Consider the following 18729-nt stretch of genomic DNA (forward strand, 5'->3'; position numbering starts at 1 on the left):
TGTGGATCTGTCTGTGTTAAAGTAGACTTTTTGAGCAGTCTTCCAGGTTATATTATTATTTATTACCAAATTTGATTGTACAATTAATGCAAGCGTTTGGTATCTCATACTATTTCCAGTATAGAAAGCTCTTACACCTTTAGCATTGGATGAGTTTCCAGAGGAGTTTTGTTTGTTATTAGACAGACAACCAACAGGTTGTACATTTTATTGTGTGTCTGAGAGTGCCTGTAAGGTGGCTTAGGGCAATAAGTATGAAGGCTGATTTCACATTTTGTTAGCAAACTGGAAGTTAAAGTTCAGTATGAGAAGGAATCTAGAAAAGGAACCATCTAGTCATACTAGTCCATTATCTGTTGTTTCAGCAAGTAGCAAATCAGCAAATTTGCTTTTTTCTCTTGCAAGGTATGAGTACTTTGAACACCACTGAGTGACAGTTCACCTTTTAAGCTGTCAATATCTTCTGAGATCACAGACCCATATTCTTTGTGGAATACAGTGGTAACTCGTGTTAAGAACTTAATTCGTTCCGGAGGTCCGTTCTTAACCTGAAACTGTTCTTAACCTGAGGTACCACTTTAGCTAATGGGGCCTCCCGCTGCCGCCGCACCGCCGGAGCACAATTTCTGTTCTCATCCTGAAGCAAAGTTCTTAACCCGAGGTACTATTTCTGGGTTAGCGGAGTCTGTAACCTGAAGCGTATGTAACCTGAAGTGTCTGTAACCTGAGGTACCACTGTAAATGGAAGTCTAATTCCCATCTCCTTTTTCTCTCACAGAAATATCCTGTATTGCCATATCTAGTTTTAGTATTGAAACAGTTCTTGTTGCAGAGGGACCTGAATGAAGTGTTTACAGGTGGAATTGGATCTTATAGTCTTTTTTTAATGGCCGTCAGTTTTCTCCAGGTAAGTTGGGAGGAATTATTATGTGCTAGGTCATGAATGGCCTTTCCCTTCTTTTAAGTGTAACATCACTTTAAGGTACACAACATAGTAGTCCACCCATTGGCTGTAATAAAATAATTACTATAAAAATTGCATATAATGAAACTTAGTATGCTAACTAGTACTGCAGTTAAATTTTATGCGGGTAGCAGAATAGCCGTGAAGTAGAATGAGCACTGCTTTAGTAATAGCAGTTCTAAAACATTCACTTGTTTAAACTAATTATTTGCTTTGAATTATTTTGTACCATTTCTGCCAGATGTTTTGGGGATATTTTTAGCTGCAAACTAAAAAGGCAAAGAAACATAAAGGAAAGGGTGTGGAGGGAAGAAGACAGAGGAGGAAGATCAGTGTGATAACATCAGAACAATGTGGTGAGGTAGCCTCACCCCAGAGACGCCCATTCAGCTGCTTTGATCGGCTGAACTGCCACTGTTACGGGTGCTACATAATTCTTTTTCCGCATTTTGTAAGAAATTGATCTTTTATTGTGGCAACACGTAACAATTTGGAACTCCCTTCCTATTGACATCCGGCAGGTGTCTTCACTGCACTCCTTTCAGCATGCCTGCTTTTTTGTTTGTTTAGGCAAGCCTGTCCAGATATGTAGAATATTGACAAGTGTTTTAGTCTGGTTTTGCATATCCCAGGTCCCAACTTCAGCTCACTCACTATACAGTGTGCTTCACTCACAAACTGCTTAGGTCTTTTTCGTGTGTTAAGTGTGTATGTTGCAACTTTCCATTTCATTCCTCCTTCAGAAGAATCCTGTGAAGGTTGATCATTTATTTTGTTGTATTTTATAGTTTTGGGGCAGGGGGCAGAGTAAGGTCATGACTTGCCCAGACACCCACAGAGTCTGAGTGGAAGGCTTGGGCCATTTTGCATCGGAAATAATTGAGTGATGGGATATGTGCAAAAGCTTTTTGTGTTTTGTCCCCCGAGCCAGCTATTAAATTGGTTGATTCTTTAATTTCACTATTGATTTTAGTGTTTACATGGATTGTAAAGGAATCTGGAGATTTTTTGTAAATCATTTTTTGTTCTTGTTTCCCCCCCAATAGCTACATCCCAGAGAAGATGCTTGTACCCCCAACACCAACTACGGTGTCCTTTTAATAGAATTTTTTGAATTATATGGGCGTCATTTCAACTACCTGAAAACAGGAATCCGAATAAAGGACGGTGGCTCGTATGTGGCTAAGGATGAAGTGCAAAAGAATATGCTAGATGGCTATAGACCATCAATGTTGTATATTGAAGACCCACTGCAACCAGGTATGTGGGCTTTTCACTAGGCCATAGGAAAGTAAACAATTTCTATGGAGACTTTTAACCCAAGGATGCAACAAAGCAGCAGTAGTTCCTGAATTGCGTACAATCTAGTTTCAGGTGATTCCCAACAAATTGGGGGTCTAAATGGTACAGAATGTAGTAATATAAAACTGGTATTAAAAAAATGATTTTATATCACAAATATATATATATATAACACAGATGACCCACGAGGATGACCCTAAGACCAAAATGTGTCTGAGTTTATTTTAGAGTTGAGTAATTTCAGGTTATGTTTGTTTGGAATTGTTTGTATTATATAGAGTTTTAGAGTTGAGTAATATATATACATAAGCCAAAAGTGATAGCACATATGTCTAAAAGTGACCCACCTTATATACACATGCTCACATATTTGTATACATACATACACACATGCTCTCTCTATGTGTATAATGTGTGAAATTTGCAAATATCTATATTGTGTGTTTTAATATATTGCCATTCCGTAGCTGCAGCTTGTACAGTAGAAGCTGGAAAGCAAAAAGCTGATGAATTATCTCTATGTATCTGTATATGTATATCCCTTTTAAGGATCACTGAGGAAGACCATAAAGTCAAAAAGCACTTGGGATTATTTTATTGAGTTGAATAGTTTCAGGTTATATTTTTAACTGTTTTTATATTTGTGATATAAAAGTGCAATATTTGTGTAATAAAATTGCTTATTACTTCATTTTGTATTATTGGGATATTTAGATCCCAGTTGATTGGTAAATTACCTTGTTTTGTTTTGTTGGGACTAATTTCCTTTTTGCAGTGCAAAATCATATTATATTCAGAGAAAATGTTTTCCCGTTACAATCACCCTAATGGATGTTTTCTTTTTTTAAGGTAATGATGTTGGCAGGAGTTCTTATGGTGCCATGCAAGTGAAACAGGCCTTTGATTATGCATACGTTGTTCTGAGCCATGCAGTATCGCCAATAGCTAAATATTATCCCAACAATGAAAGTGAAAGGTAAACATTATATGTCCCAAGTTGGATCCATTAGTGATGTCACTCTCTCCCCCCCCCATCCTTTAAAAATCCAGTTAACCTTTCCTTTCTCTTAAAATGTTCACAGTATATTAGGAAGAATTATCAGAGTAACACAAGAAGTCGCAACATATAGAGACTGGATATCAAAGCAATGGGGAATGCAGAATAGCACAGAGACATCATGCAATGGTAAGATTTTCCTATATGTAGGCTTGCAAAACCCTTGCAGCCAAAAGTTCACTTTAGATCCTGGCAGGGAGGCCTGTAATATAGATATAAAAGCTTCTTCCTATTCAAGAAAGTTTGATTTGCATTATGGACAGTGGCACAAAAAGCTTCAGGCATAATGGAGCTTGCTTCTTAGTAAACATATATAAGATTGCATGGACAGATACAGAAAAGCAGAGGCAAGAGGCCTGCAAGCATAGGTTTATGATCAAGAGAGAAAAAGTTGACTTGATAACTGACTACTTTGGTAGAAAGAACACAGGGAGTAATAGTGACATTCTCAAATAGAATAGAATATAGGCTGTGGAAGTTCCATAAGCAATATAAGATACTTTGGGTTGTATCTGGCAGATTGTTTTCTCAAGAGTAGGCTTGCTCTTGTCAGCAGATGTGATTTAAGTCCATTAGTTTCAGTGGGTCTACTTGAGTATGACATACTATAGTTGGGAGTTCTCATTTTAAAACAAGTTGTTAACCCTCATGAGTTGCAGACTGAAATGTTGACAGCAGAATCTGCTAAAGGCTTGATCTGGCAGTAGTCCCTTCTGTTATCATAACACTTAGAATGGTTGAGTCAAAAAGAAAACCAAAGCTGCATAAACATAAATTGGCCACTCACTAAATCAAGGCCTGCTATTCCCACAAATTCTGAACAGCATAAAGCCTGTATGGAAGCATGCAGACTCTGATGATCCAGACTACAATATATTGAAAGCAGAGAACAGGAGGTAGAGGAGAAACTACAGTGTCAAAGATAGCTGAAAGAAGTGCAGTTGACCATGCTTTTCAAACCACCTGTGGCTGATACCCTGTGCCCATTTACTTAAAAGTAAGCCCCACTGAACACAGGAGTTGCTTCTAAGAAAACATGTTGTTGGGATGCACTGGAGGGATGAAAGAACTGTTGCAGGCAATTTACTAAATACTCCTATTCAGCAAAGGTTGATTTGTTTTATTGATATAGACCTAGGCCCCAATTCTAAACACACTTACTAGATATAGTGGAGTTTGCTTCTGAACAAATGTGCATAAGATTGTACTGATGGACACAGAGAAGCAGGGTGGAGAAGCCTGCAAGGAAAAGAAAAATCATGGTCCAGAGAGACCAGAATGGTTATTTGATAGCTAACTATTTCAATTCAAAGAACTGAGGAATAAAAATAAAAATGAATTGAGATAAATGATCATATATATATATACCTTGACAGAGAGTCCCTGTTCTATACAGCATGTGTCAAAACATGAGTCTCTGAGGAGTGTGTGTTCCTGGTTACAGAGATAATGCCTTCCTCCCAAGAGTAGTATATGTGTTATAGAGAACCACTCTGCCAAAGAGTTGTTTGTGCAAATCATGGATTTTAACAGAAGTTTTAGCAAATTCTTTTGACGTAGCATTAACTGAAAAGTTCCATGTCTGTAATAGGCACTTGGAGCACTGTGTCTCTGACAGCAATCTTTGTTACGCCATTTATAAATACTTTATGCAACTTTCCCAAAAGCTCAAAAGTAGTGTACAACCACCAAAAATGCTCCCAAGTTCTCAAGTTTAAAACGACAACATTTCACTTAGCTTTCCATCATGTCATCCTCTTTCAGTTATGCTATGCCATCCTTGGTGTGTCTTTAATGTAGCAAATCTTATTAATCTGTCCTGCCTTGCACAAGCTCTAACAGGATGAAGCAAAGTTAGATCAGACCAACACTTGGATAATTACCTAAAATCTTTTAGAGAAACTTAACTGGCTTCAACTAAATACCCTCAATCCAGCTAAAGTTAGTAATGAAGAAATCCCTTGGGGAATAACAGATCTACATTAGTAGTGTTCATTGTGTTAACACCTGTTTCAGTAGTACGTAGTAAATAGAGTTATTTGGTTAAAAGCCATGGTCTCAGATATGACTGGATTGCTGCCCTGAATGCCATTTAACACCTATTGTCATTCAGGGTTTTGAAACAAATTAAACCCCGTCTTGCATGTCATTTTTGCACTACATGCATCTCAGCTGCAAGCAGTTATGTTCCATGATGCGAAAGTGGAAAGTGATTTTCTTTACAACCCGTTGTTGGTCTGAGAGGGGAGCACAGTGTGTGTTCATCTAACACAGGGGTGGGGAACTTGTGGCCCTCCTTATACTGCTGGTGTACATCTCCCCCGGACTATTCACCATGCTGGGTGGGGCTGGACCACATATTCCCCGGAAACCAAATCTCTCTATACTGTTGTGAGCAACTTCATTGTTGTGAAAGAATGCTTATGTGCTCACTATTCTGTACTTTTTAACAGGTAATGGGGTGACCTTGATAGACAACCAGCAGTTGGACAAATGCAACAATAATCTTTCCGAAGGGAATGAATCACTAGGGAAACCTAGAAGTAAAACAGAGACACCAAGCAAACACTCATCAAATTCTTCATCAGGCCCTTTATCATCGTCATCTTCTACACTCTCCAGCTCCAGCGACGTAGTAAGTATCATGCCCTGGTCACTGTCCCATTGGATTATTGTAATGCACACTAGCTTCCTTTGAAGCAGTGTAGTTACCCCAGCTGGTCCAGAATATAGCAGCCAAACTATTGTCTGGAGCTATAGGGAAGGCCATATTATGTAATTCTTGTGTTGTCTTCATTGGGCACTGTTTCCGGGCTCAGTTTGAAGTGCTGTGGCTCTGGTCTTTTAAAATAAAAACCTACATTGTCAGGGAACATGGTATCTTGGGAATTGCCTTGTCCCATATGAACCCATTCAGAAACATTGCTCGTTTTCTGAGGCCCCCCTTGTGGTACCACCGCTGGCAGAAGTTCCATTAATGGGAGCAAGAAAAATGACCTTTTAAAATTGTGGCATCCAGGTTATGCAATGGCTTCCCCATAGAAATGTGCCCACCCCTCCAGGAACACCAGCTTTTAATAGGGCTCTAAAGACAGCCCTGGTTGAAGGGACATTTTCGTTAAAGATTTCAGACTTGGATAAGTTATTCCTTTTGTCTGTTTTGTATTGTTATAATAGTTTTTTTTATAGTAGTATTCCCCCCCCCCCCTTGCTGCTTTGTCTTCATGCAGAGAAAGGCAGAATCAAACTGCTTTGCTCAGGAAAACTCCCTCCCACCACCACAAAGTTGTTTTGTGTATTTAGGGATGGGCAGCTTTGAATTTTCCTTGCCTCAAACAATATCCTTATAGCAAACAGTTTAAAAACGAAACAAAATTGTGAAGAGTTGCAAAAGCATATTTGTTTGCACTCAGTTATAAACTCATTCTTATCTTTTAGCTCCCGAAGGCTGTGCTTACATTATCAATTAAAAGAAGACATAATAAAAAAATGAGATACAAACCTGTGAGAGGGGCAAAAAAGCATAGGACAGTTCAAAAGTTTGGCAAAACAGAAAAGCATGTAGCGAATTAATAAAAAGCCAAGGCGAAGGCTAGTAGTCTGCCTTCTTCAGAAGAAGTTCTGAAATCTGGATGCCATAGTCAAAAACGCCATTCTGCCAGTCCCAGCCACCTAAACCTCCAAGGCAGTGGGAGATGGAACATGGCAGAGGGTGGTTAGTGACGCCGGGGTTTATATGAGTCTGATCTTCAAGGAACCACCATCAAGGAACATAAGTTTTAAAATGAAACAAAACCATACTGAGCAAGCACCTCTAAGCATACTTTAAAGCAGCACTTTTGTTCATGCAGCCCAGCGATTATGGCAATATCTGCTTTTCTATTTTATGTTCTTAGAAACTATATATGTTAGTTTCAGTGGATGCCCTAAAATTTGGTGAGCGTTGATTGCTCACATGGGAATTCCAAAAACCACAAGATGGAAGTTTAAAACGTCCAGAAAGGGATATACTTTTCCCCATCTACTCATACAGTAGTGAATGCTCGCAATAATTGTCAGGATTCCCTGGTGTACCCTTGCACACACTTAGCATCTCCCGGACTGTGATGCTTGTACTTCTCAATCTGGTTTCAATATGATGCTTTTGCTTTCTGTCTTTTGGGTTTGATATAAGCAGCATGTGCTTGTACAGCTGCACTTGTAACTGGCAAGGCATATAGCTCACCAGCCGTGTATGGTGGCCCAACAGAGACTAGGTGATTCTCCAGCTTTCACTGCCTGGGACAAAAAACCAACCCAATGGATGCTGAAGCTCCCAGCAGCCCTTAGTACATTGCTGGTGGGTCAGTAGGTGTGCAGGCCTAGCCTTCTAGATCTGGGTTTCCTGGAAAGTGTATTGGCATCTGCAGGATATGAAAGAAATTTATGTTTGTATAGGACCTGCCTCCTTAGGCCTTCCTGGTGCCAGACATGAGCCAAAATGATCAGGACAGTAAATATTTGCCAGCCTTGCATTAGCCTCTGAGATAATTAAAAAGAGGGGAAACGGTGTATGAGTTGGGATTGTCTTAAAGAGCTCTCTCTCCTCTAGCCTCATGGCTTCCATAGAAGCAGATTATCCAGAAAATGCAAAAAGAGCTAATTCCTTAGGCCTCTCTAACATGATAAAAGCTAGTTACATAAAGAGAAGGCGGGGAAGTATTGCATTTTATGCAGCTGTTGGTGGGTCTAAAATAATTAGATGGATGCTTGCATCAATCCAGCATTTTAAAAGCTCATTTTTGTGGAGAATATTTGCATAGTACATACATGAAATGTGATTTGGGAACATTCCCTTGGTACACATGTGATTCTCATAGGTCACTGGATCTGGGAGCAATAAAGGGCCCTTATCGCGTCTTATTTTTGAGAGCAGTAGTCCCTTACCTGGTTGTAGTTTTGAAGGTGCTGACCATCTGAAAGAACTGGCCTCTCCTGTCTTTCCCCTTAACTGACATGTTCCTGCTGATGCCTGTTTCCCAACAGGAGTCTGATGGAACACCATGCAAAACCTCTAAACAGCTGGGCTGCCGCCAAACTACAGCAAACAGAATGGCTACTCAGGACATATCACTGGGATCCACGCAGTTGAGTGGGAAAATACCAGGTGGCCAAACAGTGAATGCATCCAGTGTTGTAAACAAGTCCCAGGTTGGTAGGGCATTGGGCTCAATCACCTTGGTCCCCTTCCTTCTTCCACTGCCAGCATTACTATCCTTAAGTGGCATCCCCACCCCGCCCGGGATTTCAGTACAGCATTTTGTTGCTTGCAGAAATTCTGTAACCTCAGGCTTACACAAGCTAGCATATTTTCCCATGAGGTTGAAATCTGGAGGGATGGGGTCTCTTCCCTCTGCCCCTGCCTCTTCAGAGATTGATGGTAATGAGGAGGCTACTAAAATAAGACTTCTCCAGCAATAGGAAAGGGATCTATAAAAGGGGTTTCAGTGGTCACAGAAGAAATGTAGAGAAGTACATTTTTAGGCCATCGTTCTGAGCAAATGTCTGTCCAGAGCGACGTACAATTGAAACCTAAGATAAAAAATAGTGCAAAATTTAAAACTCTAAAAGCTCAGCTATTGTAACTCATCAGCACCTGACACAGAATGTTCTGCATATATGCTTTGAATCGTTATGATGTGTTCACACACATTTTATGGGGTACCTGTGTAACATCCTAAAACGGTTGCCTTATTTGCTTCTTCAGTTTTTTCTAGGCCACAGAGAATCAAACTTATTTTGGGATCAATGGAACTGTAACACAGTCTCCGCAGGTGTAGATCTCCTTAGGGCTGTTGCGTATTTTTATTTAGAGGCGTTGTTTTGACAAGTGCAGTGGTGCATTAGGGTGAGGCTGTTGTCATTCACCTATACCACAGCATACCTTTATTGAGATTCCTGCATTGCAGGGCATTGAGCTAGATGACCCCTAGGGGGTCTCTTCCAACTCTATGATTCTGTGATTATCTTTCCAGTGAACATTGTTTTAGCTGTGTATTTTTTTCCAATCAAGTAGCTATTTTAATTACTACTTATTCGCCTATATTTTTAAAAAATATTTGATGGCGCAATAGCACAGAAATGAAAATGCATTTTCTAGAAATGATTCAAAAGGGATTAAAAAACACTGCCTTCTGCATCTTTCCTGTCAGTGCCATGCCATTTTATCTTTAAAATGTGGATGTGCTTTTGCTCTTCCTCCTTCTCTTTTTCAACATGATTAGAGTAGTTGCACAATAGTGCTGAGATTTTGAAACCTCAAAGCCAAATTTTAGACATCAGTTTTAACAATTGGTCAGTAGTTCAAAAAATGGCATTTGCCCACTAGCAAGTAATTGAGGTGCATTCAAAGAGATTCTATATACCCCCCTGAAGGGTGAGAAGTCTGTAGAGATTCCACATGTAGCTTACAATGCAAGATTAATTATAAAGTTGCTAGGAGCTGCTAGTTTGGAGTAGCCCTGGAAACTTCACATAAACCTTCCTGATCTGTATGTGACTTCATTCCTTGTGTGGAAGCACCGTGGGCTGCTTGCCTCTCTGCTCATGTAACTGTGGCTCATGTGTTGCGAGAGCAAATGACCTGTACGTAGCGAGGGTGCTCACACTGGCTTTCTCGTCTTCTCCTTTGCAGCACGGATCCACGAGGTTATTCCGCACTTCTTCCAACAAAGGCTTCCAGGGTCCAGCAAATTCAAGCCATGGCACCTCGGTCATGAACAAACAGCACCAAGGCAGCAAATCACACCAGTTTTTCCACGGCAAAAAGAGGAAACACAAGAGGGACGTGGTCCTTCCAGACCTTTGTAGATAGTTCTCCTATCTGACAATTTTGACTGTTCTTCTGTGTGCAATGATCTCTCTCATGCTACAAGAGTAAGTTGGGACAGTGAATCCCCAGACCTCATCTGGAGTCTCAAAAGACTATGGGAACGTTGATTAGCAACGCATTTTAGTTTTTATTTTTTCCAGCTCGCCACGGAACAGATCATGAAGACTGATAACGGCAAAAGGGGGGGGGGGGAGGAGGGATCAGCAAAAGGCCACTTATGTGGTGAGTTATATGCTACCACAGGGTTGTTTAGGATATAAAAGCTTGAATGTAAAATAAATATTTCCCATCAGCTTTTATGCTGACCTGTAGGGGGGCTAGTATTCAGTGTGTTTAAAGGGTTGGTAATGAACTAAAATAAAAGGATAAAAAAGTGAAAAAAAATACTATATTTTGAGGGAAGCCCAAAGTTCAAAGGAGAGTGAGTAAATTCACGCATGATAATTTTTAAATTATTTTTGCATATATTTACCATTTTATTGTGTATCTATAGACGACCATATAGGAAAACTGACATTTGTAATAGTGGATTTGTTAATACTTTTTACATAACATTGCCATTTAAATTGTAGAAACATCCCCCTCCTTTTCCCTCAGGACTAGCTTAAAAATAATAATAATCTGAACTGTCAGCTGAACATCGGACAACGTAGTGAGTTATATGGCTCAGAAATTGTGGTGTGCTTCCCCCACCCCCCCTTAGCATTGAAATGATTTAATAGCACATTTATGTGTCTGTACATGTTGCTTCTCTGAAGGAAAAAAGGCAGATAAGATGCAGGGGCGCAAAGACTTGTTTATAAAGTGTAAAAATGCATCATGTGTCAACTTGGAGCTTGTATTTCCTCTCGCACGAGTGGAAAATGAACTCTTCACCTTCTTTCTGATGTGCCATCTTCTCAGGCAAAAAGGGTTATTCCAGGTTAGTTTTCATCAAAAACCTTAGGGGTTTTTTTATTATTATTTGATAGGAAACCAAGCTACTTGAGGGGGGGGCAGGGAAGGAAGCACTTTGCTACATGAAGGAAAACATCTCAAGTTCATTGGTGATGTCTACATTTTGGGACCTCCTCTAAACCTTATGTCTTTTTTTGTGCCTTCATCCCCATTTTTTTTCTCCTTTACCTTGCAACTTTGTATCTTTTTCTTAAAAAAAAACAACTTGAGAAATGGAACTGTTAAGGCAGTTGGGAAAAAAAATCCCTTGTTATCTCATTCCTTTTTCGGTATATTTTTAAATCCACTCAAAGAATTAAACGGTCTTCAATAATGGAAATAAATTTGTATTGCTGTCTAAAGAGCTGAAACCTTTTTCATATCCAAGTACTTCTTTGTCAAAAATCTCCCACCCCCACCTTTTAAAAACATTTGAACATTTCCTAAGCTCAGCCATGCTGTGGGTTTTAAGACTGACAAGAAGTTCATGCGATGAATGCAAAATGGGACATGTAGGTTTGTAGTCACTTGCATTATTTGCAAAAAGGATTTGGAGCACTTTAATTGATAGAATGTAAAGTGACTTTTACTGTAACATTTTTCTTTGAAGAGGAAAGTGTGTTTGCGTGAGTGAGTGAGTGAGTGTGTGTATGTAAGTATGTCAGTATGTAAGACTGTGTTCAGTGTATCCAGTCTGGAGAATGATGATGATCCTTTTATGAGGAATAATATTAGCTTTTAGATGTTTTCTTTTATAATTGTAGACCAACTTGACCTTTAATAAGCACTGATCTAGTGCAAAAGCTTTTTAAGTAAAATAATGCAAAACGACCAAAAACTGTCATCACTGAAAACTTAATAAAACACACACTCTTGATGGTAAAGCATTTATTTAACTTCCAAGGAAATGGAGGAGGGAAACACAACCTAGCCCACCCTAATGCTCAAGAACACTAAGCTTAAAGGAAAAAGAATGTTAACCTGTCAATGTTTTCAATTTTAGATCCATATTCTTTTCTGATCAGTTTTTATCAACAATATTTTTGTTACTATAATTTGCTGCAAGTACATTATGCATTATTGAAAAGTATTTATTTTGAATTTTAAAAATGTTTTATAACTGTGTAGGCCTACCTTCACTGCTTTGGGAACAAATTCTAAATTATAGTAATCCAGTATTACTAGCTGCTGTTATCAAACGCTGTTACAAATGTGTAATACATCGATCTGTATTACTTAACCACACTGAAGGGTTGTTGTTATTATTTTTATCATTATTTAATTTTTCTTCTTCAAAGAATCACCCTCATTGTTGGAAACAAATGTTCTGTCGGGATGCAGAGTTTGGTGTTCCAATAAGCATGTGATTATTTTAATGTGGTGGTAGCGGGAAGATAATCTTGATTCCGTTGGGAATCTTAGGTTTGCCTCAATTTATGGTTTTCATAAATTTTAATGGAAAATTAGCTTTTCCTGGACTGCTCGAGTTTCATTTTGTAAACAGTATATTTCTTAACAGAAGACAACATCGAAGGAAAAAAAGCATGAAGGAGAAATTGAGGTATTTACTTTGCCTCAGATTACCAGCATTGTATTCATGAAACACTGTATGTCTAAGCAAAACTTTTATTTAAACTGGACAGTTGAACTGTTCGCCTTTTTCAATCTGAAGTAAAAAGAAAATAGCTTCGAGTTTTGCCTGCTCATTTATCTTGTACATTTCATCTCTGTATTCAACTCAAGTCTAATTCCTTTTTTGAGTTTGAATACTTTTTGTGAACATTTTGTGGAAATATATATAGATATAAAATAAATGTTTAAACACCCACATTTTTTAAAATCATTCGTGACATCCATTTTCTTTTGAAAGGCATGTGATTCCACCCCCACCCCACCCCCCATATCCACATGTGCACAATCTCCAGCCACCCACTGCAAACTCCAAATGACCAGACTACATAGGAGCATAGGAACACTGAACGAGACTCGGCTGGACTGTATAGCTCGGCGTTGTCCACAGTGACTAGCAGCCCTACCTGGAGATGGCACCTTCTGCATGCAGAGCAGATGCACCGCCACTGAGCTATGGACCTTGCCCTAAAGACTACTCAATAGTGGTGGTAAAGTTGGGGCTGAGGGATGGCATGAAACAATTCCAGGAGTTGAGTGGCAGCCGATCCCCTGGGTGTGAGTCCTGAGACTGTGCGACACGGTACATACCTGCATTTACTCCTCTGCTTGCATGAACAGCAAAACAATTGCAGCTTCCTGGTTTAACATAAGCCTTCCATTATGTACAAACTGGAAGATAAGAGTTAATGGCTTCTAAAGGAGCCAGGGTTTGGAAGCAAGCTTTAAACCAGGGTTGGATCCTGGGTTTTTTGTCTCCCAAAATAGTTCTTGCTTCTCACACAAAACAGGAAGCTTGTTTGTGTGATTGCTTTGGTGCTCGTGAAAGGGGAAGAGTGAAGGAGCTGATGCTCCTGGGCTGATAGAGCCAGGATTTTCTCTCTGAAACATGGCTGCTGTGCAAATCATCTACTGTAGCGTATGTGACGTTTCGTTTTGAATTTACTGAGACTGGCAACAGCACAGTACAAAAATGGCAGGTAGGTGTGTAGATCTTTTTATTATAGGGAAGCCCACATGCTTTTGACTTAGCTGTACCCACAAAGGCTACAGCAACCCCACGGCCTTCAAGTTGCCTGCTTATTGTATAGTACATTTTATTTCCCACTCCATCTCCTACAGGGGCCTTTATATCTGTTGACAACCCACTTTGAGTGCAGTAATTGCAGAAGAGGGTCTATAAATAGACCTGATTTTATTTGTGCCTGAATCCAAGAGGCCAGGGAACATTTCATAGCCAAACTGTCTCCTTCAGCCTTGCAGTTAATGGGTTGGCAAGGAAAGCAATTTTTGTGCATGTGTCACGCATGTGGCCCTGGTACAGCAGTTCCTTGTTGAACTATACTGTGTGCACAGGGCCACCTATTAAGTGTATTTTTGCTGCTTTTTTTTTGACGAAAGGTGCATCTCTCTGTATGCAAGGAGAAGCCCCACCATAGGCAAGGAGGACTCTGTAAGCAGCGATATGTATATGGAGCAATAGATCACAGTGGGGGGGGGGGCACTGTGTGTGATCACAGAATCACCTGCAGAAACAAGTAAGTCGCATTATAGTTTGTGTTACGCTAGTTCTGTTTTTAACAATGGGTTATGCAAGGAAACAATTCTCTCTAGCCCAAGACTGAGTGCACACTATGTCTTTAAAGCACATTTCCCCCCTCTAAAGAATTCTGGGCACACTAGTTTCAAGGTGGGTGTAGCACTGTCAGGGGGAAACGACAGTGCCCAGAATTCTTTGAAGGGGGGAAATGTGCTTAAAATGTGTTTTAAAGGTGTAGTGTGTACAGAGCCCAAATAGTTCATTAGGTAGGTTTCCACAGAAGGAAAATGATTTGTCTTTTACATGGAAGATGAGAGCTTGTTTTCGCTCTTCATTGTCTCTTGCAAAATGCTAAAACAGTAAGAGAGAAATAAAAAACATGTAAACGACAAGAGCTAAACAACATGTGCATTAAAAATAGTCTCTGGTCCACAGTGGCTTGTGGGCAGACTTACAGCTTGTTAAATCCTGGAAGTGGGCTGAAGAAAACATTGCATGAGGAGGTTGAGAGAGTGCATGAATCCCATGTTTGTTTTTCTACACTACAACATAATACCAGACCATGGTTTGGAATCATCTAAATCATACCACACAGACAAGTAGAGGCAAGAAGCTTGCAGATATACATTTGTGGTGTATTATAGAGTTTATAATAGATTCATAGGAGTTGGGAGGCACCCCAAGGGTCATCTAGTCCAACCCTCTGTAATGCAGGAATCGCAGTTAAGTAATTCCTGACAGATGACTATCCAACCTCCCTTAAATCTCCAGTGGAGAGGCCACCACCTTCAGAGGTAGTCCGTTCCACCGTTGAACAGTTTTTGATGTCAGAAAGTCATTCTTAATGTTTAATCATAATTTCCTATCTTGCAATCTGAATCCATTGGTTCAGGTCCTACCTTCTGGAGCAGTAGAAAATAGGCTTTAGATATTTGAAGATCGCTATCATGCCCCCTCTTAACCTTCTCTTCTCCAGGCTGCATATACCCAGTTCCCTCAACCAGTGTTCAAAACTCGCATTGTTCTAGGCGCATTTTGTGACAGGGAATTTCATTAGCGGGAGCAGCTTCTGAGCTCTGGGCGCAGTTCTGCACCTAAGATTTCAGATTAAAACTGCAGAGTGGAAGGAAAGGAGGACCTTTTTCTGCCTCCCCACTTCCAGCTACTCTGAAGACTGGAGAAGAGACCCTCTAAGAATATGAGGGGGCTGGGCAGGGGAAGGACTAGACCATGTGAAAAATGAATATAAGATTTTAGCTGCAGTTCATTCATTTTCAGCCTTGTATTCTTGTTATTTAAAAAGTGTGCCTAGACATTCCATTGTTGCGCCCATAACCTAGGTTTAAGGTGCCATTTAGCTCGTAGCTTTCATAACTCAGTTTCTAACACTGCCCTCAACCCATCCTTCATAAGACTTGGTTTCTAGACCCTTGATCATCTTGGTTCCCAACCTCCCTGCACACATTCCAGTTTCCCAAAATCATTAAACGGGTTGGGGGAGAACTGGGCACGTTATTCCAGGTGGAAATATTCTCTGAGGGTTGTCATTCTCACAAGGAACTGAGACAGTATATAGGGGTGGTAACAGTCTCAAAACATGGTTATGTAAATGTTCATATCTAAGTGACTGCAGCTAACCACGGAGGTGTTTCTGGTTAAAGAGATAAGTCCCTCTTTCTAGGAGCAGATCCCCTGCTTTACACTCATCTGAGTGTGCATACCATGATTAACAGAGGTTTTGGGAAATTCGTTTGACCTGGCATGAACAGAAGGTAGCTGTTTTGCCTCTGCTGAGGGCACTTCGCATGCTGCTACTTCTTAGATTAAGAAGGGGGGTGGGGAGTCTTTGTGTGTAAGCAGAAAAAGTGTGACATTAGTTCATGCTTTTTGTTTAGTTACTTGCTCTGGCTCAGGATGCTGCGCCTGTATACAGTGGTACCTCGGGTTACATACACTTCAGGTTGCAGACTCCGCTAACCCAGAAACATTACCTTGGGTTAAGAACTTTGCTTCAGGATGAGAACAGAAATTGTGCTCCGGCGGTGCTGCAGCAGCAGGAGGCCCCATTAGCTAAAGTGGTACCTCAGGTTAAGAACAGTTTCAGGTTAAGAACGGACCTCCGGAACGAATTAAGTACTTAACCCGAGGTACCACTGTATTATACGAGGTCCATAGAGTTAAAGCTATGGTTTTCCCAATAGTGATGTATGGAAGTGAGAGCTGGACCATAAAGAAGGCTGATTGCCGAAGAATTGATGCTTTTGAATTATGGTGCTGGAGGAGACTCTTGAGAGTCCCACGGACTGCAAGAAGATCAAACCTCTCTATTCTGAAGGAAATCAGCCCTGAGTGCTCACTGGAAGGACAGATCCTGAAGCTGAGACTCCAATACTTTGGCCACCTCATGAGAAGAGAAGACTCCCTGGAAAAGACCCTGATGTTGGGAAAGATGGAGGGCACAAGGAGAAGGGGACGACAGAGGACGAGATGGTGGGACAGGGTTCTCGAAGCTACCAGCATGAGTTTGACTAAACTGCGGGAGGCAGTGGAAGACAGAAGTGCCTGGTCCATGGGGTCACGACTAAACACCACCACCACTGTATTGCCTTCTGAATCAAGTTTTTTTTTTTTTAATGTTTCCTGTAGTGGGGAGCCTGTGGCCCTCCATCTGCTGTTGGACTTTGACTCCCATCGGTGCCAGCACTTAACAGCTAATGCCCACAGATGATGGAAGCTGTACACCAACATCTGGAGGGCTGCAGGTTCCCTGCCCCTGTTTTACACATCACATTCATCCTCGATTAGCCTCCAAAAGCTTGCAATTAAAATCCATACAAAAGAATCATAATACGCATACATGGTAGCATTTTTTGCTATCTTCTGTGGACCACCAGGGCCAAAACCATGCAGGTGTGGATAACAAGCCGAGAGGAGAAAAGCTGCTGGAAGCAAGGCTTCCTTCATAAAATGGGTGTCTCGTTCAAATGAAAAGAAAGAACAAAGGCATTTGCAAAAATGCAAGCAGACAATAAGGGATGTAAAAGAGAGAATCTGAGGCGTGTAGTAAGTTTTTAGCTTAGTATAAAATGGTGGGCTGTTCTGGTCACCTTGCCCTGAAAGAATACTGTACAGCTGGAAAAGGTTCAGAAAAGAGCATTCGAAAGGATCAAGGGGGTGGAGCAATTCACCTATAAGGAAAGGTTCCAACATGTTGGCAGAGACCCTGAAGGTCACCTAGTCCAACCCCTTGCAATGCAGGAATCTTAACTAGTGCGTCCAAGACAGATTATCATCCAAGCTCTGTTTAAAAATCTCTAAACAAGGAGAGTCTACCACCTCTCATGGGAATCCATTCTACTGTTGAATAGCTCTTACTGTCTGAAAGTTCTTCAGAACGTTTAGTCAGAATTTCCTTTCTTGCAACTTGAATCCATTGGTTTGGGTTCCAGCCGCTGGAGGAGAATACAAGCTTACTCCATGTGACAGCCCTTTAGATATTTGAAGGTGGCTATCGTATCTCCTCTCAGTCTCCGCTTTACTAGGCTAAACATACCCAAACGTTCCTCATAAAGCTCAGTTTCCAGACCCTCGATCATCTTGGTTGCCCTCCTCTGTAGACATTGCAGATTGTCAATATCGTCCTTAAACTGTGGTGCCCAGAACTGGACAGAGTATTCCAGGAGTGGTCTGACCAAGGCAGAGTAGAGCAGGACTATTACTTGCCTTGATTGAGACACTATACTTCTGTTGATGCAGCCTAGAATAGCGTTAAATTTCCCCCACCCCCTCTGCATCACACTGTTGACTCATGTTAAGGTGTGGATCCTTTTCACTTGCACTATGGGCAGTCTAGGTGTCCCCCATCTTATATTTGTGCAGCTGGTTCTTTCTGCCTAAGTGCAGAACCTTAGATTTGTACCTACTAAAATTCATTTTCTTTGTTTCTGCCTAGCTCTCCAATCTGTTAAGGTCATCTTGAATCCCAAATCCAGAAGTGGCTTTTACATCATGTGAAAGCTCAAATATAATGTGGAAATTAACCATTCGGAAAATAAAATTAACTCCTTTGTGAATGCAGCTTTTGTTATTTGGGTAGAAAACATAAGTTTCTTTAAAAAAACCCCTCCCATTCAGTGTCCTTTGGTTCTAAGAATTTTATTTGTGGTAAATTCTGCACGAACTCCACTTGCGACCCTAACAGCCTCTCAGTATTCACCAACCCCACCCCAATTTCCTGTGCTTTGTAATCTAATTTAGCCTAGTTAAAGTTTCGGGGGGGGGGGGACTTCTAAAGGTTTTTTGGGGGCAGGGGTAACTTCCTGGATTTCTTCCTTCCTCCCTCGCAGTCAGAATATAAGCAGGTGTTTTTTGTTCTTAGTAAAAAAGTGACACTTTGTGCTTAAATTGCTTTTTTCTTTTTCACTAATCTA

At 40.6% G+C, this 18729-nt stretch overlaps 2 protein-coding genes across 3 annotated transcripts in view; both read left to right on the top strand.

Annotated features, from left to right (window-relative positions):
• TENT4B (terminal nucleotidyltransferase 4B) overlaps positions 1 to 12822 on the top strand; it is a 48293-nt gene extending 35471 nt beyond the window's left edge. The window contains exons 6-12 of one of the 2 annotated variants that reach the window (XM_083451869.1): positions 779 to 907; positions 2011 to 2224; positions 3116 to 3242; positions 3349 to 3452; positions 5777 to 5958; positions 8349 to 8513; positions 9997 to 12822. In XM_083451869.1, the coding sequence (XP_083307995.1) occupies positions 779 to 907; positions 2011 to 2224; positions 3116 to 3242; positions 3349 to 3452; positions 5777 to 5958; positions 8349 to 8513; positions 9997 to 10176 (1101 nt within the window). In that variant the 3' untranslated portion in view covers positions 10177 to 12822. The remainder of the gene's footprint in view (positions 1 to 778; positions 908 to 2010; positions 2225 to 3115; positions 3243 to 3348; positions 3453 to 5776; positions 5959 to 8348; positions 8514 to 9996) is intronic. The other variant, XM_083451870.1, reaches the window with a different exon arrangement.
• A 1262-nt stretch (positions 12823 to 14084) lies between these two features.
• Positions 14085 to 18729, top strand: part of ADCY7 (adenylate cyclase 7) — an 89425-nt gene continuing 84780 nt past the window's right edge. Inside the window, exon 1 of the mRNA XM_083451827.1 lies at positions 14085 to 14297. The gene's annotated coding sequence lies outside the window, so the exon portion shown is untranslated. The remainder of the gene's footprint in view (positions 14298 to 18729) is intronic.

The sequence above is a fragment of the Podarcis tiliguerta genome (assembly GCF_965153285.1).
Source record: "Podarcis tiliguerta genome assembly, chromosome: 8".
NCBI classification, from domain to species: domain Eukaryota; kingdom Metazoa; phylum Chordata; class Lepidosauria; order Squamata; family Lacertidae; genus Podarcis; species Podarcis tiliguerta.